Consider the following 25,676-nt stretch of genomic DNA (forward strand, 5'->3'; position numbering starts at 1 on the left):
AGAAATAATATCAGTTTTAACCACAGAATTCTGAAGCACAATTCCGTTTGTGAGAGTGTAAGAAACAAGAAAATGTCTCGGCCTGAAACGTCGACTGCACCTCTTCCTACAGATGCTCCCTGGCCTGCTGCGTTCACCAGCAAATTTGATGTGTGTTGCAAGAAAACGTCCATGCTGATTTAAGCCCAAACCAGCAAGGATGAGCAAGCATGTGGAAACCCCATCATCTGCAAGTCCCAAACCATTCTGACTCAGAAGTATATGCTTCTCAATGGATCAAAATTCTTGAACTGTCATCGAACTACTGTGGAAGGAATTTCACAAGGACTGAAGTGGTTTTCAAAAGCAGCTCAAATCACCTTCTTAAAGTAAGTTAGGGATGAGTATTAAATATCAGTGACATCCTAAACACATGCAATAAATAAATACATTTTTGGAAAGATGTACTTATTTATGATTATTTATTGTAACCATATAGCTGCATCACAGCTTCGTTGTAAACAATGTCTCAAGAGATGATGGGGAGAGTGAAAAGCTGTAATCTGTTTCCTCTATATGTTAAAGGAAGCAAGACAGCTATCTCATATTAAGCTCAACTATATGTATTTGTGGCACCTAGGGTAATCAAATGGAGCCTGCCAAAGTGTGAATGTAGGAACTAAATATTGGGGGTTAAATTACAATTGCCAAATTCCAAACCTATCATCATTGTTTAATCTTCAAGATAGATCAAAGCAAGCATTTAAGTACTTTGCTGTTTTGTAAACCAGCAGGCTCTGCACCCTGTGAAACCTCTTCAACAGAATCTGTACTGATAGTCCACCAAAAGACAATGGTCTGCAATGAATAAACTAATCAAAATATATTTCCACATTGAGGAGTCCTTTATCCAAGTCTGGTCATGATCCTACACGAGGGATTGTGAACATGGGGGAGGATGTAAAGAAGTTTTAAGGTCATATAACAAGCTGGGTGAACAGGTAAGGAAGTGGTTGATGGTGGATGTAGAGGATACAAGGTCATCCACTTGGTTGCACAAAACATGAAAAGGGATGTGCCATGTGTTGATGTACAAAACGACATATAAACATACAAACAAAGAAAACCTACAGCATAATACAGGCCCTTCAGCCCACAAAGCTGTGCCAAACATGTCCCTACCATAGAACTACCTAGGCTTACCCATAACCCTCTATTTTTCTAAGCTCCATGTATCCATCCAGGAGTCTCTTACAAGACCCTATTGTTTCCGCCTCCTCCACCGTTGCCAGCAGCCCATTCTGCTCACTCACCACTCTCTGTGTAAAAAACTTACCCCTGACATCTCCGCTGTACCTACTTTCAAGCACCTTAAAACTATGTCCTCTCGTGCTAGCCATTTCAGCCCTGGGAAAAAGCCTCTGACTAACCACACAATTAATGCCTCTCATTATCTCGTACACCTCTATCAGGTCACCTCTCATCCTCCGTCGGTCCAAGGAGAAAAGGCCGAGTTCACTCAACATGGCATGCCATGCTTGTACACAAGTCACTAAAGGTCAGCTAATCTAGGAGCAGGAGTGGGTCACCTGGCCATTTCAGCCTGTTCCGCAATTCATCAAGGTCATGGCTGATCTACCTTAACACTATTATCTTGCATTATCTCCAAATCTCTGTGGCCCTAATGTTCAGAACTGCCACATTCTTTCTTTAATCACTAGACTTGATCCACAAAATTAAACTGTGCCCTGTGGTCCATTGTGCTCAGAAAAAAATCAGCATGACTGAAACAAGTAATGCTGAACAAGTCCACAAACCTGAGGGGGCATACTTATGCACCTATGAAACAGTTCAGAATAGAACCATAAACATTGAGACATCTTTAAAATAATCTTGACATCCAATTATTGTTTCTGTTTCTCCAAAATATAAATTTTAATAAAACTGTTGACCATAGCTTCTGTTGGACCTCACAGTCATAGAATTATAGAAACCTACAGCACAGAAATTGGCGGTTTTGGCCCACCTCGTTCATTCCATCGTTTATTCCCATTACATTACATTAATCCCATTTGCCCGTATTAACCCTATATCCCTCTGCACCCTTCCTGTCCAACTAGCTGCCTCAATGCTTTTAATCATTGATATTGTATCTACCTCTACCACCTCCAAATAGTCACCTCTGTGTCATTCACCTAACCCCAGTGTCCTCTAATTCTAGACCCTCGTACTGGGGAAAAGATTCTGATTTTTATGTTCATCACAATTTTACAAACCTCCATAAGTCACTCCTCAGCCTCCTAACTTCCAGTGAGACTAAACCCAGTCTGTCCAATCTCTCGACATAACTACAGCTCTTCATTCTAGTCAACATCCTGGTGAATTTCTTCTGCCTGCTCTCTATGCTACTGCATCCTTTCTATAGTTTGGTGACCAGAATTGTACATAACTCGCTAGAATTCTAACTAATACGTACTACTAACGTAGTGTGGAGATTGCTATTACGATATGAGGTGTCGGAGCTTGGAGTTCAATTCTGACACTGTCTGTGGGGAATTTGTGTGTTCTCCCCATGACTGTGTGTATTTCCCTGGGTGGTCCAGTTTCCTTCCAGAGTTTAGAGACATACCATTAGTAGAAAAAAAAGGAACTCGTTCTTCCCAGGCATATATGATGCATAAACTCTTCTCAGGCTTCCAGCCGGGTCCAAGTGTCCATTTTAACCAATGTTTCGATGACAAATACACCATCTTCATTAGGGATGATGCCTAGGCACGACTACCCTGGTGGTATACATACTCAACCCCTGCCATCCATCCCTCCTGATTGGTTAGTCCTCAACCAATCAGCTTTATGTTGTCCCACCTTGATAAAAACAGTATTCTATTTCTTACTTGGAGTGAGACCTTTGTTTCTGTTGAAATTATTATCCTCTACAGTCTTATTTCAATGGCTGCCTTCACCAGGCAGTCCCAAAAGCGTTGACGTGGCACAGTAGTTGTGTGTTGTTAAAGTCAATCCTGCAATGTTCTGCTTCCACTTATTTCCCTGGATAACCCAAACGGATACGCCTCCAATGCTCCCTGATCCGACTTATATTGTGTACAGTTCTGGTCACCAAACTTCAGAAAGAATTTCAACAAAAATGAGGGTCTCACTCTAAGTAAGAATTGGAATATAATTTTAAACAAGGTGGGACAGTGGAAACCTGATTGGTTGAGGGCTAACTAATCAGGAGAGATGGACAACGGGAGATAAGTATATATACCACTGGACTAGACATGCCTAGGCATCATCCTTGATGCAAAGATGGCAGAGTATGTCATCGAAACGCTGGTTAAAATTGATCCCTGGACCCAGCTGGAAGCCTGAGAAGAGTTTATGGGTACTGTTAGTAGGTTAATTGGTCATTGCAAATTGTTTTGTGATTAGTCTAGTGTTAAATAGGTGGGTTGCTGGGCATCACATCTCATTGCACTGGCAGGGCCTGTCCATGCTTCACCTCTGAATTTAAAAAAAAATATAACTATGTCACAATATCCCATATCTTATATTCAGTGCCTTGGACTATGAAGGTAGGCATAGCAAATGCCTTTTCACTTCCTTTTCTTCCTATGGCATCACTGTTAGAGAGCTTTGGACTTGCATCCCAATGTCTCTCTATACATCAATGCTCCTACAGTCCCTGCCATTTACTTTAATAATGCTTCCATGAGCATTAGCTTGCACCTGGCTAGATGATACCCCATCCACCGCCACTCCACCCAAATTTTCATCTGATCTATGCCCGACTGTTCCCCTGAAATTTCTTCACTATCCACAAGTCCACCCGTATTTGCATCTTCTCCAAACTTCATCCCACTGCCTTAAACTCTACTCCAAGTCATTGCTCTGTAGTACAAAGATCTGTGCATTGATCACATTGCACATCACGTGACGAAGACTTCAGTCAGTAGAATCCCTACCCCATTCCTCCTACCAAGTAACTCATTTTAGATCCAGTTCACCAGCACGCCTCAGATACCTTGTGTCTTCATGTTCTGCAAAAGCCTACAACATCAGATTTTGTCAAAACACTTAAAGTTCATGTAAGCCATGTCTATCTTCATCCATCTTCTTAGTTACCTGCTTAAAAACTCATGCAGAATTGTGAGACATGATCTCCTCTGCACAAAATTCAGTTTATTCCTCTTATCGGTCTCTGCCCTTCCAAGTGAATATAAATCATGTCCCTCAGAACCTTCTTCAACAACTTCCCTACCACTGATGTAAGTCATACCAGCCTGTAGTTTGTTGGCCTATCCCTACTGCTTACTTCTGAACAACATTAGCATTCTTCTGGTCTTCTGTTACATCAGCCATAGAAACATAGAAACATAGAAAATAGGTGCAGGAGTAGGCCATTCGGCCCTTCGAGCCTGCACCACCATTTATTATGATCATGGCTGATCATCCAACTCAGAACACCGCCCCAGCCTTCCCTCCATACCCCCTGACCCCCGTAGCCACAAGGGCCATATCTAACTCCCTCTTAAATATAGCCAATGAACTGGCCTCAACTGTTCCCTGTGGCAGAGAATTCCACAGATTCACCACTCTCTGTGTGAAGAAGTTTATCCTAATCTCAGTCCTAAAAGGCTTCCCCTCTATCCTCAAACTGTGACCCCTCGTTCTGGACTTCCCCAACATCGGGAACAATCTTCCTGCATCTAGCCTGTCCAATCCCTTTAGGATCTTATACGTTTCAATCAGATCCCCCCTCAATCTTCTAAATTCCAACGAGTACAAGCCCAGTTCATCCATTCTTTCTTCATATGAAAGTCCTGCCATCCCAGGAATCAATCTGGTGAACCTTCTCTGTACTCCCTCTATGGCAAGGATGTCTTTCCTCAGATTAGGGGACCAAAACTGCACACAATACTCCAGGTGTGGTCTCACCAAGGCCTTGTACAACTGCAGTAGTACCTCCCTGCTCCTGTACTCAAATCCTCTCGCTATAAATGCCAGCATACCATTCGCCTTTTTCTCCATATGATCCCTAGCAATCTCCTTGTTTGTTTCCTTCACTTAGGGAACGAATCACCCTAATGTGCTCCAATATTTCCAGCACTCCATATTTCCATCCTGATAGAGCTATGGTCCAGAATTGCAGTGTATTGCTCCTTTAATTCTTCAGCCTCCATGTACCTCCCCCTTGTGAATACTGATGAGAAGCATTCAAATCAGATCTTGCTTATATACCCTGGGTCCATCATAGATTCCCTCTCTTGTATCTTTTCCCTATTTAGCTTCCCTCGTGCATATAATATACTCATAAAAGATTTCAGGATTCTCTTTGGACATACTTCCCCCTTTCCCTGTTCAAACCTTCAATATCCTTCATCACCAAGGTTACCTAAATTTGCCATCTTTGCCTCTTTTACGGATAGGGACATACTAATCTTGAACACAGCTTTTATCTTGCTTTTAAATGGCTCCCACATTAGCTGTTGCTTTACCACTAGCAGCTGTTCACAATCTCTCTTTCCCAGGTCATGATCTTCGTTATCAAAATCAGTTTTCACGACACCATCCGCTTCATCCACCCCTATACTGCCAGTGCTTAGGGCCCTATTTTATATTTTTCCATAATTTACTGAGCTATCATTACCATTTCCAAAGAGCTCCTACATAGACAATAAAATCTGTTACCTATCCTCATTCCCTAAGATAATATCAAGCACAGTCCCTCCCTGGTCAAATAGCCTGTACAGGTCCAACCAAGTCAATGCAATGCCCTCAGAAGGCTAAGGAAGTTTGGAATGCCCCCATTAAACTTCACCAATTTTTATAGATACACCGTTAAAAGCATCCTATCTGAATGCATCTTAACTTCCAGGATCATGAGAAATTGAAGACAGTTTGGACACAGCTCAATTGATCACAAAAAAGGCCCTCCCATCTATGGACTTAGCCATTGCTTCAGGCTGCCCTGCCTCAGAAAAAGCAGCCAACGTAATCAACAAACCTCCCACCACAGACATTCTCATTTTAACCCTTTTCCATCAGCAGAAAATACAAAGAACTCAAGAACTGCTTCTACCATGTTCTTGAATGGGACAGAAGACTCTTGAACAAACTTCTTGTACATTAAAGATGAAATCTTGACCTCACAATCTACCTTGTCATGTCCCTTACACCTTATTGTCTACGTTCTCTGCCCTTTTTCTGTAACTGAACTACTATATTCTGCACTCTGTTACTGATTTTCCCTTGTACTACATCAAAGTAGTGAAAGGGAATGGGTTGAATTAATCAATTTGGCTACTATGTCTTATGGTCTTACCTGTAGAGGGCTAAGGTATTTGCCACACACAGACTTCAATGATAATCCTCTCGCACAGGTGACGTGACATTCCATTTGCTCACTGCCATCCACAGCGCAGTTCACAGTTGCATGAGGTATTGATAAAGTTTCACACCAGTCTTGATCACAAGAACATGAAGCACAGCTATAAAGAAGAGAACGGGTGTAACAAGTTGATCTAAAACACAACAGAGACACAGGAGGCTGGAATCTGGAGCAACAAATAATCTGCTGCATGAACTCAGTGACTCAGCAGTGTTTGTAGGAGGAAAGGACTAGTCAATGTTTAGGAGATGCTGCTTGACTACTATGGTCCTCCAGCAGTTTATTCATTGATTTAAAATACAAGCTGAGAAATAACAGGGTGAATTGTTTCATTGGGTTCACTTAATAAATGAGGACAATGTTTTAGAGACAAAAGGAAAGTTGATTTATTGGAGTGAAAGGTTAGTGGAAGCAAAGTAAATAAGCATTGCGCAGACATTTGAAATCATATGGTTGAATGCACACAATGTGTCGCTGCTACACCAAGTCCAACTATGCATTGGGTTCTATATTATCAGATTCAAAAGCAAATTATTTCTGATAGACTGCATTGCTTGAAGATACCACCTGAAGAAAAGAAGGTAGCAATAAGCTTTATGTCATCTCTTCAAAACTAGTGAGTTTGCAATTCTGGATGATATTATGCAATAGGCATTGCCCTTTGTTCTGTGGATAATGGCCATCCAACCTGATTTGTGTAATGTCTCTTCTACCTAAAATACAGCTAACAAATGAACAGACTCAATCCAGTTCATAGAAAGTGCTAATACTGCAGAAAAATACTACTTGTTGACTGCTGTTAAAATAAAAATATTATTTAATATCTAGAGAGAACCTTACTGCAAATGGGCCACAGAAAATGATTTATCTTGCATCCAACCACTGCTTCAGTTGACCCAGAAATTTCTGATGCTGTCATAAGCTAACTCAAGTATTATGTTGTCCACCAAGTCATCGTCCTGTCTTGCATTAAATAACAACTTAAGCCTCACACCTTAATGTATAAACCTCATACCTTTGTTTGTGGTCCTTGCATCCTTCTCGTTCTCGACAATTGGATGTAATAGCAAAATTGAAATGATTGTAGGTACGCAGAGCCACCCCAGAAATAGCCACAAGTGGTGAGGACATATTCAGCAGAACTGATGCTGTCTTATAGAAGGTGAGGTCTGTGTTGGAAGTCACATTTATGATTAATGGATTCCTCTTGCAACTCAATTCATAAGTACCTAAAATTAAACAAGATAAATATATTAGAGGAAAAGACACCTGACTGGAAGAAATAAACAGTACTATTTTTATCTTCTTCATCCTGAATAAAAGAAAGTTTTTTTCAAAAAAAAGTATTCAAAATTAAGTGTATATTTCAAGCTATCCATTACTAACTTATTGATAATTAAGTGTTTCCTCCCACAAGATCCGTTATCTGTCGCAGTGTTGAATTATTTTTGGGGTATGCAATAAAGTAGAACCCACATTCTCTGTTCACACTTCCATTTCCCAGCCCACCTTATTTTCTGATTCTCCTATGTTCTTTATTCACGTGTCTGCTTTCAGATGAGTTTTAAATTTCCAGAAGGATGACAGCGTATTCAGACGCAGCAGCCGCTGGGGGTGCAAAGGAGTTTTTTCTTTGTTAAATGTGTTTCATTACAATTGAAAGACAATTCTGGACTCCACGAACTTCAGGTACTGAAGATCTACACCATCACTAAGCTGTTTATTGATCAGAGCAGCTGCACTGGATGCCAGCAATGCTGGCTAAGGTGTCAAAGGAGCCAGCTGAGGTGTTGAAGGAGCAGGCCAGCTTGTCAGTGAAGGAGCCGGCCGGCATGACCGAGGACCCGATTGGATTTGAAAAGGCTGACCTGGGAGCAGACCATGTTGCTGCCTGCTACTCGCAGGCATTTGAGTTGGTGCACGAAGGCGATGTGCAGCGTAACTATGGGTGACTATCTCAGACATTTCCCTTGTAATCGCAAGACCCTATTGGACATGGATAATATAAGCTTCTACAGGCCTGGTTCCCTTGTTTGGTGGCGAGACAAGTGATGAGACAGCTGCAAAGCATCAACTGTAGCAAGGACTAGGCCTCAAGCTACGGGCTTGCATGCTGTTGCAGTCCAGGTGAATACACGCCAGAGACGGTGCAGCATGGCGTATGTGCTGTTGGAGGTTGGCCTAAATGTGGAATCAGGTCGACAGAAATATCTCTAAAGTGTCTCTAATCATTGACAGTGGGAAAGAGGTTAAAATATTTCTAATTTTTGAAAAACTAATGAATGACAGTAATGACATGGACAAAAGAACATAAAAAGCCACTGCTTTTCTCCATCCAGACAATGAATATGCAAAACTTGCCCTTCTCACTCCTGTACCTCCACACAGCTGGATGGCAAAAACAAGTGTGAAAATCTGCAGAACTCAATTTGACGTCTAATCTAATCTAACCATAACTAATGCAAGTAAGATACTCTGCAAGGAGAAAAACTGAATACATTGCACAGGACCGTTCTTGAAGTTGAGTCTTTAACAACATTAGTAGAAAATGGAACAGACATCACATAAGGTGATGCTCAATTATGTCTGTACAATGAAACGAGTGTCTATCCCTCTAATCTGATCCAAAAACTCCAAACGTCTTTCACAGTTTGATGTTGTGGTGTTCACTGAGCTTGGCAATTAGCTTGCTTCACCAGTTGAGGTGACATCCTCAGTGCACAGTTGTTGGTGTTTCCCTCTAGGATTGCTTGTGTTTATATAGACCCCCCAACCCCCATTGCAAGTGAGAATTGATTAATAGAATTCACAGAGTAAGTGCATAAAAGTTGCAGGAATGGACTTTATTTTAAAACAACTCCCTCCAATTTTCTGCTCTGCTCGCATGCTGATATGAAATGCCAGAAACAGTGGATCCTATCCAGTGCTTTGCTCAGGGGTGGATTGCTCTTGAGGTAACATCATATGCAACTGTTAAACCAAGGCATTACAAATAGACTGATCTTGGATATCCGAGGCCAATTTCCATCTAGGCACCAGCTCCAGATACAGTGGTGAGTATCAGAAATATCAGATGATTATTTTCTCTTTTCGTTATCAGGAGGGTTAACCCAATTGAATTCTTTGTTTGGCTTAGCTCAATGGTGCGATCCTTGCTCGGAAATCAGAAAGTCATAGGTTATGCTTGACATAAAAAAATAGGTGATGACGCACCACTGGCTCCTCACTTCAGGAGCAATTCGCAATAACCATTAAATGCTGCCATTGTCTACAACTTCCACATAATATGAATGTACCACATAAAACCCTCTGTACTTTGATAATGCCTTTCCAATGAAGTATTAAACCCAGGTCCCATTTCACCACCCATATGATGAAAAAGAAGCCACAGAATTATTCAATAAGCAGGAACTTTCTCCCAGTATTACATCCAATTTCTTTGCTACACCTGGCATCCTGAGATGAACGAAATATTTGTGATGCTTCCCTGTATTATAATAGTGGTTACATTTCCAAAGTAGTTTGTTGGCTGAAAGACATTAGGGATATACAAATTTTCAAACGTGTATTTTATTTATTTCCCCATAACATCGTCATTCATGTCAGGAACCGCCAGGAGTTGAACTTAGGTCTTTGCTGGTCAGCATGACACAGTTGCACACCAGCCAGTCCACCTGCCAAGTGAACCTTCAGGGAGCTGGAACTGATTTTTAAACTTAAACTTTTGCAGTCATTCTGCTGCCAGTTAAAGTGCACATAAATTTGCAATGGAACATTCAAACAAATCCAAAGTAGTCCTAACAACAAGCGAAATGACAGCATAAGTTATTACTAATCAAATGTGCCGCACATTACATAAACAATCTTCATGCCTGAAAGTGGAAGGACTTTCCACTGTTCCACTTTTAACCACATCTTTTTGCAGCCTGACAGATTAAGAGAGAGGAAGGTGAGGTCTATTCATGCATGGACTGATCTAATTACAACATATTTGCACTGTCTAAACGATGAGCAGTTAACCAAGACTGTACTAAAGGCAACAAAAATTAATTAACCCTTCTTTCACTATAAACACAAGAAAGTCTGCAGATGCAGGAAATCCAAAGCAACACACACAAAGTGTTGGAGGAACTCAGCAGGTTAATTCAATTCAAGTTTAATTGGCATTCAATCATTAATACTCATGAATACAGCCAGATGAAACAGTGTTACTCCAGGGTCAAGGTGAAAAGCACAGTGCCAACAGTCATACACAGCACAAAGCACACACAAGATAGCAAGCACAAATGGCATCACAAGCACACAATATAAGAGTTCCTAAACTCACACCATCACTGTCAGGCAACATCTATGGAAATGAATACAGAGTCAACTTTTCAGGCCGAGACCTTTCTTCAGGACTGAGAAAGAAGGGGAAAATGCCAAACTAAAAAGGTGGCGTGAGGGGAAGTAGGCTAGCTGGAATGTGATAGGTGAAGCCAGATAGTTGGGAAAGGTCAAGGGTTGGAGAAGATGGAATCTTATAGAGAGGACACTGGGCCATAGGAGAAAAGGAAGGAGGAGAGAACCAGGGGAGCAGGAGGAAGTAATAAACAGGTGAGAAGAGGTAAAAGGTCTGAGTGGGGAATAGAGGAAGGGGTGGCAGAAAATTTGTTTACCAGAAGGAAAAATTGATATTCATGCAATCAGGTTGGAGGCTACCCAGATGGAATACAAGGTGATGCTCCTTCATCCTGAGTGAGGCCTAATCTTGGCACATGTTTCACCAACGGAAGTCCTGCACATGGCGCATGGAGCGGAGGGGCTTGATGAAGCGGTTCCCCAATTGAACAGAGGTGAGGGAGGAGGTATGTGGGCAGATGTAGCACTTAGGCTGTTTGCAGGGATAAGTGCCGGGAGGGAGATTATTAGGGAAGGACAAATGAATAAGGGAATTGTGGAGAGTGCAATTAGTGGGAAAGCTGGCAGAGGGGAAGATAAAGGTATGTTTTGTGGCAAGATCCCTTTGGAGATGGCAGAAATTGCAGAAGATAATATGTTGGATATAGAGGCAGATGGGGTGGTAGGTAAGGACAAGAGGGATTATTATCACTGTTAAGGTGGCGGGAAATGGGGTGAGCGTGGATGTTTGGGAAATGGAGGAGAGGCAGGTGAGAGCAGCATCACCTGCGGAGGGAGGGAACCTTGTTCTTTAAAGGAGGAGGACATATCTGATGTCCTGGAGCAGAAAGGCACATCCTGGGAACAGATGTGATGGAGGTGAAGAAACTGAGAAAAGGAAGTAGCATTCTTACAGGGGATAGGGTGGGAAGAAGTATAGCCGAGATAACTATGGGAACCAGTAGGTTTGTAAAAGATGTCAGTTGACAGCTTGTCTCTAGAGATGAAGACAGAGAGATCGAGAAAGAGGAGGGAGGAGTCAGAGATGAACCAAGTGAATTTAAAGGCAAGGTGGAAGTTAGAGGCAAAGTTGATTAAATTGACCAGCTCAGCATGGGTGCATAAAGCAGCACCAGTGCAGTCATCAATGTAGCGGAGGAAGAACTGGGGAGTATTATTGGGAAAGGCTTGGAACATGGACTGTTCCACATAGGGAACAAAGAGGCAGCCATAGCTGGGCCCTATACACTGCCCATGGCTATCCCTCGAGTTTGGAGCCAGTGGGTGGAGCCAAAGGAAAACCTGTTCAGGATGAGGACCATTTCTGACAGACGGAGGTGGGTTGTGGTGAGAGGAATTGGTTGATTCTTTTGTCAAGAAAAAGGCGGAGAGCTTTAAGGCTTTGGTGGGGATAGAAGTGTATAGGGACTGAACATCCATAGTGTATGATACAAAAATAGGGGGAAGGGTAGGTAGTGCTGAGGAAGCAATGCAATTGTTGCAGAACAGCCAAATTGGAAGAGTGGACAAAAAGGTGGCAGATGGAATATAGTTGGGAAAGGTATGATAATGTATTTCGGTAAAAGGAGCAACAGTGTGGACTATTATCCAAACAGGGACAGACCTATTGTTTCAGTCTGCTCCTCCCCCACTGAACTCATGTACTCGTATCTCAATTCCATTCTATCCCCTTGGTCAGACCCTTCCTATTTACATCCGTGACACTTTTCATGCTCTCGATCTCCTCAATAACTTTCAATTCTTTGGCCCTGATGGCCTCTTCTTCACCATAAGATCATAAGGTCATAGGAGCAGAATTAGGCCATACAGCCCATCGAGTCTGCTCTGCCATTCCACCATGGCTGATCCCAGAAACCACTCAACTCCTAACACCTGCCTTCTCACCACATGCCCTGACCAATCAGGAAACTATCAGCTTCCGCTTTAAATATGCTCACAGACTTGGCCTCCACTGCAGTCTGTGGCACAGCATTGCAGAGATTCACTACTCTCTGGCTAAAAAAATTCCTCCTTAACTCTGTTCTTAAAAGTCAGCCCTCAATTTTGACCCTGTAGTTCTGGATACCCCCACCACAGGAAATATCCTCTCCACATCCACCCTATCTAGTTTGTTCAGCATTCGGTAGGTTTCAATGAGATTCCCACACATCCTTCTAGACTCCAGTGTGTACATGCCCAAACGCTCCTCATATGTTAACCCCTTAAGGCCCAGAATTATCCTCGTGAGCCTCCTATGTACTCTCTCCAATGACAGCACATCCTTTCTGAGATATGGGTCCCAAAACTCTGGAAAGTCTGGCTTGTGGATCTTGGCCAGGAGGCAGAAGCGAGTAGTCTGGGTAAGGCAACTATGAGTTTGGTGGCAGTGAATGGGAGGATCTCTAAACTGGATGAAGTCAGTAATGATGTCAGAGGCAGTTTTCTGACGGTCCAGAAAGAGGTAGGTATGAGGAGGTGTCTGGGAATTGCTGCCTGGTGTCAGCAAGGTAGATGTCAGTGGGCCACACGATAACAGCACACACTTTGTCTGCAAGGTTCCGACTGGTGCGCAGAGAGTAGAGGACAGTGCATTCTGAGGTGATAAAATTGGAGGAGGAGAGAGGAATACTGAAGTTGAGATGGCAATTCGAGATGAAAAGATCCAGAGCAGAGTGTCCAAGAAGAGGAGGAAGGTTGAAGTCAGGAGAAGGGGTCATCAGCACAGGGTGTGGAATCCTTGCCAAAGAATTGGGCTTGGAGACAAGGCTATGGAAGAGGAGGCTGCCATCGTGGCGGGTGCAGGCAAAGGCGGACAAAAGTGAGATCATAACTGAGGGCAGAGCTATTTGTATTCAGAAGCTGGCTGTTAGTGTACTTGCAGACTATCCTTGGCTTCATTCAGGTACTAAGACAGAAGAATCTGGGATTATTCACCCTTAAGCAGAGTACAATAAGAAGTTTTGGTTGAGGTGTTCAAATATGTTATGGGTTTTGATAAGTGGCAGTGTCTGTTAAGAGTAAGAATGCGAAATGTGACCAGGAACAGTTTAAGAAGAAAATGGAAGCAGTGAACAGGAGTGAAACTCTGAGGAGTAATTCCAGGTGTTATTATCAATCCATTAGAAAAATAAATTTGGTTGAGTAGGATTAGAGAGCCTTTTGAAATGAGGTGAGAGAGCTAGAGAGGTTAAAAGCAGAAATTCAAATGCCAAGATCCAAAGCAGCAGAAATCAAAATATACATGAGGGAAGTGGGTACTTTCTACACAAAACTGCGAGAACATGGAGATCACTGTACTGTACTTGCAGAAGTTTAGAGAGAGAGAAACTTTCAAAGCTTTTGAGAAGGCTAAAAGTCAGATTAAGACATTTAAAACTGAGACATTGTTGGATTCCTCACCAGCTTACCAGCAGCTAATTAGCTGGTGAAAGCTTACCAGAAACTCTACTTCCTCAGGAGGCTGAAGAAATGTGAATGTCCCCATTGATCCTCACCACAAAAACCATCCTACTCAGATGCATTGCAGCTTCTGCTCTGCCCGTGACAGCAAGTAACCACGAACAGTTGTGGACACAGCTCAGTATACAGGTATTACGGAAACGAGACTCCCCTACTCTATTTGTGGCAGGTGTATTCATTCATAATAGCGGTGAGAAAATGACGCAGTTCTTGTGAAGACAATACCCCATGTTCACAACAAAGACACTCTCCATCATGTGACACCATATAACATGCTCACAACAACTCAAACCAAGCATCCATTCAAGTGCTGTAGACCATCTGCAGCAGCAGAAATATACACAATGACATTGTCTGACACTCCACTCACTCTACTGTAACTCCCAAGCCAGGAAATTAATCAAGGTCAATATGAAGCACAGAAAGGCATGCTGGGAACAGTATGGTTATATCGGTGTCAACCTTATTAAACTGCAGAACAGAACTACATACATGCTAACAAACAAAATGAGAATGCAATGGATAAAACTAAACTATCATACAACTCATCAAATCCAGCTTGTGATCTTCCCACATCTAGAAGGCTCCAAGTACATTGTCAATGATATAGAGGGCGTTCTCATGTGAGTGTTCAAAAGGGGGCTGAAGTATTTGCAACCACCTTATCTTCCTCTTAAGATCCCCACTGTCACCGAAGCCAATCTGCAAACCAAACTAATTCACTCCAGGTGATATCTTGAAATGGCTGAGAACACTGGATACAGAGAGGATCAGATAACATTCCAAGCATACTCCATATCAAGCCAGTACAGTAATTGGTGTCAACCCACCATTGCGAAAAATTCCCCCAGTTATACTCTGTGCCATAAAAACAATGAAGAAGAAGAAGAAGAAGGTCGTCAGTAAAATGGGAATACCACAACATGCAGGTTCCCTGCCATCCTGAAATGAAAATATATCACCATTGCCATGTCATTGTTGGATCTAAATCCAGGAATAACCTTGCCAGCAGTACTTCAGAATATCTTCTTATGAAGTGCTGCAGCAGTTCCAGATGGTAACTTGCCATTACATTCTCAGGCGCCTTGGCAGAAATGTCTACAGTCACATAAATAAATAAAGCTCACATTGCCATGCAGAATGAAACAGCAGCAATCTTTCAATAAAAACAGAAAATCCTTGAAAGACAGTCAGCGTTTTAGCATTCTTTACAGATGTAGCAGTCACATAAGTACGTATAGTATTAACATTCAGCTGTAAATTAGCAAGCGATGAAAAGCACAGATTTTGCACAACTTTTCAATGAGGTAAGAAACAGTTTTTAAAAACAACTAAAATTACTAAGATATCTAACTGTAAGCTTTTCCAAGCACTCCTTTTAATTTACTTATACCAAGACAGCCAATTATCATACAATTTAAATTTAAGATATGTGGTATTGATTAAAATCAACTATAACATTCATGTCATTCTTAAATTGGATATAGCCAGTCTGAGCCCAGCATTTGTGATTATCTACAGACAACACAATGTTTTTGACAAAGAAAACATTGAAGATTTCAACATTGCCTTTGGTAGGACTGATCCAGTGAAAGTTGTCCAAGGAACAACAGTGCTTCAAAACTATAAAAAAAAATCCAAGTGCATTACCAAACAATTGCACGCACCATCAAAATCACTTTGACCTTGTTCAAAAAGGAATGGAAGCACCCTTCCTTGAAAGGCAATATAAATAAAGCCAAAGATAAAATGGTCCCTTCCAAATTTTATTGGGGTATAAGGGCTAGAAGAACAACTGTATCTTTTCTCTTACAACTGGCATACAACTGGATAAATAGCCAGACACAATCAGAAAAACTCAAATGTCAGAGCCACACAAGCAGAAAGAAAGATGTTGTATCTTTCATAGAACCAGTGCAATTTCAAAGTGTATAAGGTAGAATGTACAGATCAGTTGCCTCCCCCTAGCCAAAACTATTGCATTAGTCTACTCCAGTAAACCTTCTGTTCAAATTTACTACCTCTTTGCCATACATAAGGGGGTTGGCAGGATACAATCACAATAGCCAATACCACACAATCTGTAATCAATTTAAGAAAGCAGTGCGAGGTAAATGTTTAAATTGACTTCAAGCAACACCAAACACATTTATTTTAAATTGCACAAAAGAGTAGCTGCTTCTTGTTGTCATTTCAAAATGGACTGTGTTCACATCTAGTAGGTGGCATACAAAAGGAATAGGAACATAAAAACATAGAAAACCTACAGCACAATACAGGCCCTTTGGCCCACAAAGTTGTGCCGAACATGCCCATACCTTAGAAATTACTAGACTTCCCCATAGCCCTCTATTTTTCTAAGCTCCATGTACCTATCCAAAAGTCTCTTAAAAGATCCTATCGTATCTGCCTCCACCACCGTTGCCGGCAGCCAGTTCCACATACTTACCACTCTGAGCAAAAAAACCTAACCCTGACACCTCCTCTGTACCTACTCTCCAGTACCTTAAACCTGTGTCCTCTTGTGGCAACCATTTCAGCCCTGGGGAAAAGCCTCTGACTATCCATACGATCAATGCCTCTCATTGCCTTATATACCTCTACCGGATCACCTCTCATCCTCCGTCGCTCCAAGGAGAAAAGGCCGAGTTCACTCAACCTACTCTCATAAGGCATGCTCCTCAATCCAGGAATCATCCTTGTAAATCTCCTCTGCACCCTTTCTATGGCTTCCACATCCTTCCTGTAGTGAGGCGACCAGAACTGAGCACAGTACTCCAAGTGGGGTCTGACCAGAGTCCTAGATAGCTGCAACATTAACTCTCAGCTCCTAAATTCAATTCCACGATTGATGAAGGACAACACATCGTATGCCTTCCTAACTAGTGTCAACCTGTGCAGCTGCTTTGAGCGTCCTATGGACTCGGACCTCAAGATCCCTCTGATCCTCCACACTGCCAACAGTTTTACCATTAATGCTATATTCTGCCATCATATTTGACCTACCAAAATGAACCACTTCACACTTATCTGGGTTGAACTCCATCTGCCACTTCTCAGCCCAGTTTTGCATCCAACCAATGTCCTGCTGTAACCTCTGACAGCCCTCTACACTATCCACAAGACCTCCAACCTTTGTGTCATCAGCAAACTTACTAACCCATCCCTCCACTTCGTCATCCAGGTCATTTATAAATATCACAAAGAATAAGGGTCCCAGAACAGATCCCTGACAATAAACTGGACTGGTCAAAGAACACTGAAGCTGTCTACAAGAAGGGACAGAGCCATCTCTATTTCCTGAGGAGACTGAGGTCCTTTAACATCTGTCAGACAATGCTGAGGATGTTCTACGAGTCTGTGGTGGCCAATGCTATCATGTTTGCTGTTGTGTGCTGGGGCAGCAGGCTGAGGGTAGCAGACACCAACAGAATCAACAAACTCATTCGTAAGGCCAGTGAAGTTGTGGGGATGGAACTGGACTCTCTCACGGTGGTGTCTGAAAAGAGGATGCTGCCCAAGTTGTATGCCATATTGGTCAATGCCTCCCATCCACTACATAATGTACTGGGTGGGCACAGGAGTACATTCAGCCAAAGACTCATTCCACCGAGATGCAACACAGAGCATCATAGGAAGTCATTCCTGCCTGTGGCCATCAAACTTTACAACTCCTCCCTTGGAGGGTCAGATACCCTGAGCCAATAGGCTGGTCCTGGACTTATTTCATAATTTACTGGCATAATTTACATATCACTATTTAACTATTTATGGTTCTATTACTAGTTATTATTTATGGAGCAACTGTAACGAAAACCAATTTCCCCTGGGATCAATAAAGTATGACTATGACTATGACTAGGACTAAGCACTCCACAGGTGACCGACCTCATGTAGAATATGACCCGTCTACAACCACTCTTTGCCTTCTGTGGGCAAGCCAGTTCTGGATTCACAAAGCAATGTCCCTTGGATCCCATGCCTCCTTACTTTCTCAATAAGCCTCGCATGGGGTACCTTATCAAATGCCTTGCTGAAATCCATATACACTACATCTACTGCTCTTCCTTCATCAATGTGTTTAGGCACACCCTCAAAAAATTCAATCAGGCTCATAAGGCACGACCTGCCCCTGACAAAGCCATGCTGACTATTCCTCATCATATTATACCTCTCCAAATGTTCAAAAATCCTGCCTCTCAGGATCTTCTCCATCAATTTTTTCCACAAATCGGTTTTGACTTAATCTTCCCAACTACACTCTACATACATTATTTCTGCTTTATATAAGCTGTGTATTTATTATATCATTCCTGCTTTTACTATATGTTAGTGTTATTTTAGGTTTTATGTGTTATTTGGAATGATTTGGTGGTTATTTTTTGGGTCTGGGAACGCTCAAAAAATTTTCCCATGTAAATTAATTGTAATTGCTTCTTCGCTGTATGCCAGTTCGGCACGAAAGGTTTCATAGGAATGCTCTACCTTAGCGGGGAAATTACGGGACAAAGGCGGTCCTGTATGGGAGAAATCAATTTAGCCCAATATACGGGATGTCCTGGCAAATACGGGACAGTTGGCAACCCCATGTTCAAGTTCAACAGTGCGTGACAGGGAATGAGGAATGGTGCAGCTGACTCATATCGTTTCCCCATGCCCTGGTAGCACATGATTTGCGGCCCAGTGGTTGGGGACCGCTGCATTACAGCACCCCGAAATAAAGAGTACTAACAAATGCATTATTTGAATTTGCCAGACAATTATCATCATATTGCTTGTCTAGTAAAATGACCCAAATCTATACCATTCCCACGGCATCTCTTGACAACAGAAAGGAGACAGTCAGAAAGTATGGAGCCAACTTTTCCTTGCAGTGGAAAGCAAAGTAAAAGTCTGATAATTTCCGCACACTCATTTGCCTCCCTTCATAAAGATAGCTGCAAAGATGGTATTCCTTGAGCCACTTATTAAAACCCTCACTGTTCCAGACTCAGAGAATATGTTCATTGCGCCTCTACGGGAGTTCCTTGCCCCTGACCTGAAGACTTTAGATGGTCCAGCACCCAATCTCGTAGAGTGGCTGCTCCTGGCCAGATTGACAAAAACTCCATTTTCATGGTAGCTAGGTGGAGATTGGGAGGCAGATGGGCGAGGGGTGGGGAGGAGAGGTGAGATGGAGGTGGTGCTGGAGCTGAGAGTGGCCATAAGAGATGTCCCTCACAGTGCTGAGAACAGTTTCAACAGCAACAAATGGAAAAGTTGATTTGAGGTTTCAGCAGTGCCTCAGATATTTAACCATTGATACTATGTCACTGCATCAGACATACACAATTAAATCCTGAAACAGTAGGGCTGTATTTAATCAAAATTGACAGTCCAAATTCATTCTAAGTCACTGTAAGAATTATATTTAAATAATAGCAATGTGGCTTTCCTGACACTTATTCCCAATTACCTTTGGCTACATTGTATAGTATCACTAATATCAGAAGAATGTTTCTTTTTCATTTGCACTTCCATTCAATTAAATGCCCATTCCTTGATAATATACAATATTTTTTTGCGAAATTCACCAAAACCTTTGTTTTGGGCAAAGACCATTTATGGTAGTCTATCAGCAGCCCATACCAATACTACTGAATATCATCCATGAACTACCATAACAACAGTAATATCATTCTCAAAAATAAAGATGAATACTGATCGCAAACAATTGTAATACTGAGGAATGATTTAAACACTATACCATGTTAACCTGCTTAATTTAGATTGAAATCATAATTACACAGAACTGTACCGAGGGCATTCATAATAACAACAATAATGTCAGTACCACATCACCGATATATTCCACTTAAACAAGCAAATGTAGGCATGAAACATTTTCCTGCCCACATGTAATCTGTGCACTGGTCAGATAAAGCAGACCTTCTGTTCAGTGACACCATGTACACTATTATCAATACATGACTTTTAAACACTGATATCATTGGATTGCATCAATTTATAGACAGCTATCCAAGCAAATCATGATATTTATAAGATATGAATAATTATACTTAAACCTTGATCCTTTTGAAGCAGCTGATATACACTCAGTGGGCACTTTATTAGCTACACTTGCTCATTAATGCAAATATCTAATTAGACAATCATGTGCAGCAATTCAATGCATAAAAGCATGCAGATATGGTCAAGAGGTTCAGCTGCTGTTCAGACCAAATATCAGAATGAGGAAGAAATGCGATCTGAGTGACTTTAACTATGGAATAATTGTTAGTGCTAAGCATGGTAATTTGAATTTCTCAGAAACTGATGATCTCCTGGGATTTTCACACACAACAGTCTCTAGAGTTTACAGAGAATAGTGCAAAAACAAAAAGCATCCAGTGAGCAGCAGTTCAGTGAGTGAAAATGCTTTGTTAATGAGAGCTGTCAAAGGAGAACAGCCAGACTGGTTCAAGCTGATAGGAAGGTGATAGAAATTCAACTAAACATGTGTTACATCAGTGGTGTGCAGAATGGCATCTCTGAACTCACAACACATTAAGCCTTCAAGTGGGTGGGCCACAACTGCAGAAGGCCACTCCTCATCCCACTCCTGGACCAAATAAAGTGGCCATTACGTGTATATTATGCAGCATTCAGAGGCAGTAACAAACCCTTCGATCTTTCTGTAAAGTGCACTTAAACAGTGATATGGTGTTATCATATCCTACATAATCAACACCTGGACAGTGGCAGCTTGGTTGTGTATCCCATTCAAGCAACAGGATTTAGATTGTGCTATGACCCAATCGAAAATCATCTAAAAACAGCATTTAAATGATAATGACACAACTAGAACTAATGTAAAAACCAAAATAAAGTATTGCAGTAACACTCAGCAGTTCAGGCACCATAGCTGCATAAACATCTTTGTGTCTGCCATAGGACCAGATGCAGCCTCAAGCAGCTGTCCAGCAATTCTAAGTTTTTATAAAGTTTTGAGGAACATTTATTATCAAAGTAGGTATACAGTATACAACTTTGAGATTTGTTCTCCCACAGGCAGCAAAAAAGAGACACCATGGAACCCATTTAAAGAAAACATCAAATATCCAAAGCATAAAAAAGAACAAATCGCACAAACAGCAAAAAGCGAGCAAGTAACGCACAGAATATTAAACATCAAGCTGCTGAGTTCCCGAAATGGTCCATGAGTTTATGCTGGATTTATGCTGAGCAGAGACAAGACCCCACGTTAAACATAGAAACATAGAAAATAGGTGCAGGAGTAGGCCTTTTGGCCCTTCGAACCTGCACCGTCATTCATTACGATCATGGCTGATCATCCAACTCAAAACCCTATACCTGTCTTCTCTCCATACCCCCGATCCCGTTAGCCACAAGGGCCTTATCTAACTCCCTCTTAAATATAGCCAATGAACTGGCCAAATGGAGAGATCCGACCAAAACAGCTCTGCTTCTTAAATTCAGAGACATTTAAACATAGTTAAAATTGAAAAAAGTATATTCTTAAGTTAACTAAAAAAAAATCAACAAATTGTAAATATTTGGAAGTATAAAAATATACAAAAGGATTTTAAAAGGGAAATTTGCCCCTGATCATGCCCATTGAAATCCGTGGCACTGCAGATCCTTGCCAGTCAGATTTTTGTTTTTGTCCATATTTCAAGGTCTGGTCATCATAGGAAAGACCAGCGTTTATTATCTACCCCTCACTGTCCCTGAGAAGGTGAGACCACTTCTTAAGCCACTGCACTCCTTCTGCTGAAGCTACACTCACAACACAGCTGGAGAGGAAGCTCCAGAATTTTAGACCCAATGACTATGAAGGAGCAGTTGTACTGTATGTTTCTAATTCAGAATGGTGTGTAACTTGGAGAGGAACATGGAGGTGCCATTTCCATGCCCCTGATGCCCTACTGATGGTAGATGTGTGTTTGGAAGATGCTGTTGGAGTTGATGCAGGACCCAAGATGTGATTGCTCAACAATGTGTTGGGAAACCTTAATAAAACCAAGGATTTCATCAATGAAATCCATGTTGACCCCAGAAATGGAACAAACTGGCTGATTCAACCTTCCAAGCCCATCAGTAAATCTGGAATTTCCTGCATTTGATCCAGCAAACTTTTCACCAGAACTGGAAAAGAATTAGAGCTAACAAATTTAAAAGGTACAAATAAACAGTTTTAAAGTAGAGGGGTAAAGAAAGGAGGATCACATATATGCATAGTCAATGTAAGAGATGTCTTAGATAAAAAGGGATTTTAATGAAATAATATAGAAAATTGCATCAAGCTTGCAAAGGTGACTTCTACCAGGAAGAACCCAATCAAGAGAAAACTTGGTTGTGCAATTGAACTGCTAGAAATGTGTCTTCTTTATTATCTGTTAGAATTAGAAACACTGATGACATTCAGATTTGTCATTAATACTGAAATCAGAGTATAATTCTACAAAATGATTCAGTTATCCTGTCCCCACCTCTTGCCTTTAAATAAATATTCCTTGAATTCAAAATGGATTATTTCATTCTTCCCACTCACATTAAAAGCCCCTATGTGATTTCTCCAGTTAACATAAGTTACACTGTCTCCTGGTTTAGTTTCATCAGAAAACCGAGATTCCTTCACCCAAATAATTTCTATACATTGTGAGAAACATAGTGTGGATCCACTGGAAGATGTTATTTGTCCTTCCACATTAATGAGATGAAGTGCAGCTGTTATGTTTTGTAACTTCAAAACATTAAAGTAGCTCACAGGAAGAAATAGAGTCCGATATACGAGTCTGACTTCAAGTTTACTTTAAGTAAGGTGTGCATGTATCATGTGGTAGCATCACGAGATACAATTCACATATTTGTACATACAACTCACAATGAATTATTTAAATGAACAAGAATGTTTAATCAACATATATATACACACACACAAGGTTACTGAAATATTACTTAAATATTAAATATACAACAGCCCCCTTTTCCCACGGCCTAATTTTTTCCTTACAAAGAGTGCCAGAAGATTAAGTCCAATTCAATATGCATTTATATTTTGTTATGTCTCCTGTCAGAACCTTATTAAATACATAAAGAATATCTAACATGCAAATTACCTCCATGGTTTGCCTGACATCCCCTTTCCTTCACAAAACTAGAATAACACTTTCACCAAGGTGTATGTTCAAGTTGCAGTAATACAGATTGGATTGTTTCTTCAATATTACTTCTTCTTCCTTCTGTCGGGATCAAGGATGACCTACTGTACTTCCTCTTTTGTTTATTCCTAATGAGGCCAATTGGGAACAGCAGACTCATGTGCAGATAGGTAGAAGTTTGTGATGGGGCAGACAGATGGCTGGCTTTTGAGGTGGTGTACTGCTTCTGTCAGTTACATAGGGTTCAGTAGTACTGTAGAGGTTCTCATTAACATCCCAAAGTTTCTTCTCTACTTCAAGTGATTTTCAGGGAGTGGGAAAAGGAGATTCCTACAGTCAACGGCAATGCTGTATTACTTTAAGGAAAGTTTGAGCACATTCTCTGTATACATTTCTCTGTCCACCTGATAATAATTCATCTGACAAAATTCAGAATAGAGAGTCTGATTTGAGAACCCGATGCAGCATGCAAAATGTGTGGCTTGCCCAAAAGAACCAAATAAAGGTTACTGGAGCCTCAATGGTGAGGATATCGTTTTGGGAGAGGTTACTGTCATTAATTCCAGGAGCTTTCCAATGGCAGGTGTTAAACTAACTTGATTTCCTCATTTCAGTCTCCACTCCCTCTTAAAATCTAGACCTTCAGATTTGAAAGATTTATTTTTTAAATAATTATCACCACCGCTTTACCTACTTATTACAATAGCAGATACAATTCTTGAGATTCTAGGGGTCAGTCATATCCCTTTCTCTAGAGCTAGGTTATTTAGCAAATCTTGGAACATATTTGGAACATGCCTTAAATCAATGCTAACTGTCTTTTCCCTCTGCAATCAAAATGGATACAGAATTCATCCATTTTCTTATACTCTTACATTCACCTATCTTTAATGTCCTTATAGTCCCGAGCCATTCCCATTCTCATAACATATTTATGTAAACTTTTAATGTTAGCTTTGATTTCATTTACAAGGTATTCTTTCCACATTCCCTATTTGAACTTCCTATAACACAAGAAAGTCTGCAAATGCTGGACATCCAGAGCAAAACACACAAAATGCTGGAGGAACTCAGCAGCTCAGGCAGCATCTATGGAGATGAATAAATAGTCGATATTTTGGGCTGAGGTGCTTCTTCTTGAGAAGGAAGGGGGAAGAGACCAGAATAAAATGTGGGGGAGGGGGGATGGGAAGGAGGCTTGCTGGGAGGTGATAGGTGAAACCAGCTAAGTGGGAAAATTCAAGGATTGGAGAAAAAGGAATCCAATAAGAGGGAGCGTGGACTATAGGAAAAAGGGAAAGAGGAGGGGACCCAGAGGGAGGTGATAGGCAGGTGGGGTAGAAAGAGGAGGGCTAATTTCTCTACCAGAGAGAGAAATTGATATTCATGCCATCAGGTTGGAGGTTACCCAAATGGAACATAAGGTGTTGCTCCCGCACCCAGAGGGTGGACTCATCTTGCCACAAGAGGAGGCCATGGACTGACACGTTGGAATGGGAATGGGAATTAAGATCTTTGACCACTGGGAAGTCCCGCTTACGGCCGATGGTGTGGAGGTGCTCAACGAAGCAGTCCCCAAATTTACGAAAGGTCTCACCAATGTAGAGGAGGCCGCATCGGGAGCGCCAGACACAATAGACGATCCCAGCAGATTTGCAGATGAAGTGTTGCATTACTTGGAAGGACTGTTTGGGGCCCTGAATGGAGGTGAGGGAGAAGGTGTATGGGCAGGGGTAGCATGTAAGCCGCTTGCAGGGATAAGCGTCATGAAGAGATTAGTGGGAAGGGATGAATGGACAAGGGATTCATGGAGGGAGCAATCCCTGTGGAAAGTGGAAAGGGAGTTGAGGGGAGGTAAAATTACGTTTAGTGGTAGGGTCCTTTTGGAGACAGTGGGAGTTGTGAAGGATAATGTGTTGGATGTGAAGATTGATGGGGTGGTAGGTAAAGACAAGGGGAATTTTATCACTGTTAAGACGGTGGGAAGATGGGGTAAAGGGAAACATACTTTAAAGAAGGAGGACATCTTGGATGTTCTGGAATGGAAAGCTACGTGCTGGGAACGGATGCAGCAGAGGCAAAGAATCTGAGAAAAGGGAGCATTTTTACTGGAGATGAGGTGGGAAGAGGTATAGTCAAGATAACTGTGCGAATCAGTAGGTTTATAAAAGATATCGGTTGACAATTTGTCTCCAGAGATGGACCAAGTGAATTTGAGGGAGGAAGTTAGAGGCAAAATTGGTAAAATTTTTATAACATTTTTCAGATACCAAAGCAACCTTTTTTTCCTAACCCTTAGAGTC

At 41.5% G+C, this 25,676-nt stretch overlaps 1 protein-coding gene across 1 annotated transcript in view; it reads right to left on the reverse strand.

Moving 5' to 3' along the window:
* pappa2 (pappalysin 2) overlaps positions 1-25,676 on the reverse strand; it is a 507,671-nt gene that overhangs the window by 126,214 nt on the left and 355,781 nt on the right. The window contains exons 13-14 of the mRNA XM_072274753.1: positions 7,386-7,599; positions 6,305-6,470 (exon numbers count right to left, since the gene is read on the reverse strand). Coding sequence (XP_072130854.1) covers positions 6,305-6,470; positions 7,386-7,599 — 380 coding nt within the window. The remainder of the gene's footprint in view (positions 1-6,304; positions 6,471-7,385; positions 7,600-25,676) is intronic.

This window comes from Mobula birostris, chromosome 12 (assembly GCF_030028105.1).
Source record: "Mobula birostris isolate sMobBir1 chromosome 12, sMobBir1.hap1, whole genome shotgun sequence".
NCBI lineage: Eukaryota > Metazoa > Chordata > Chondrichthyes > Myliobatiformes > Myliobatidae > Mobula > Mobula birostris.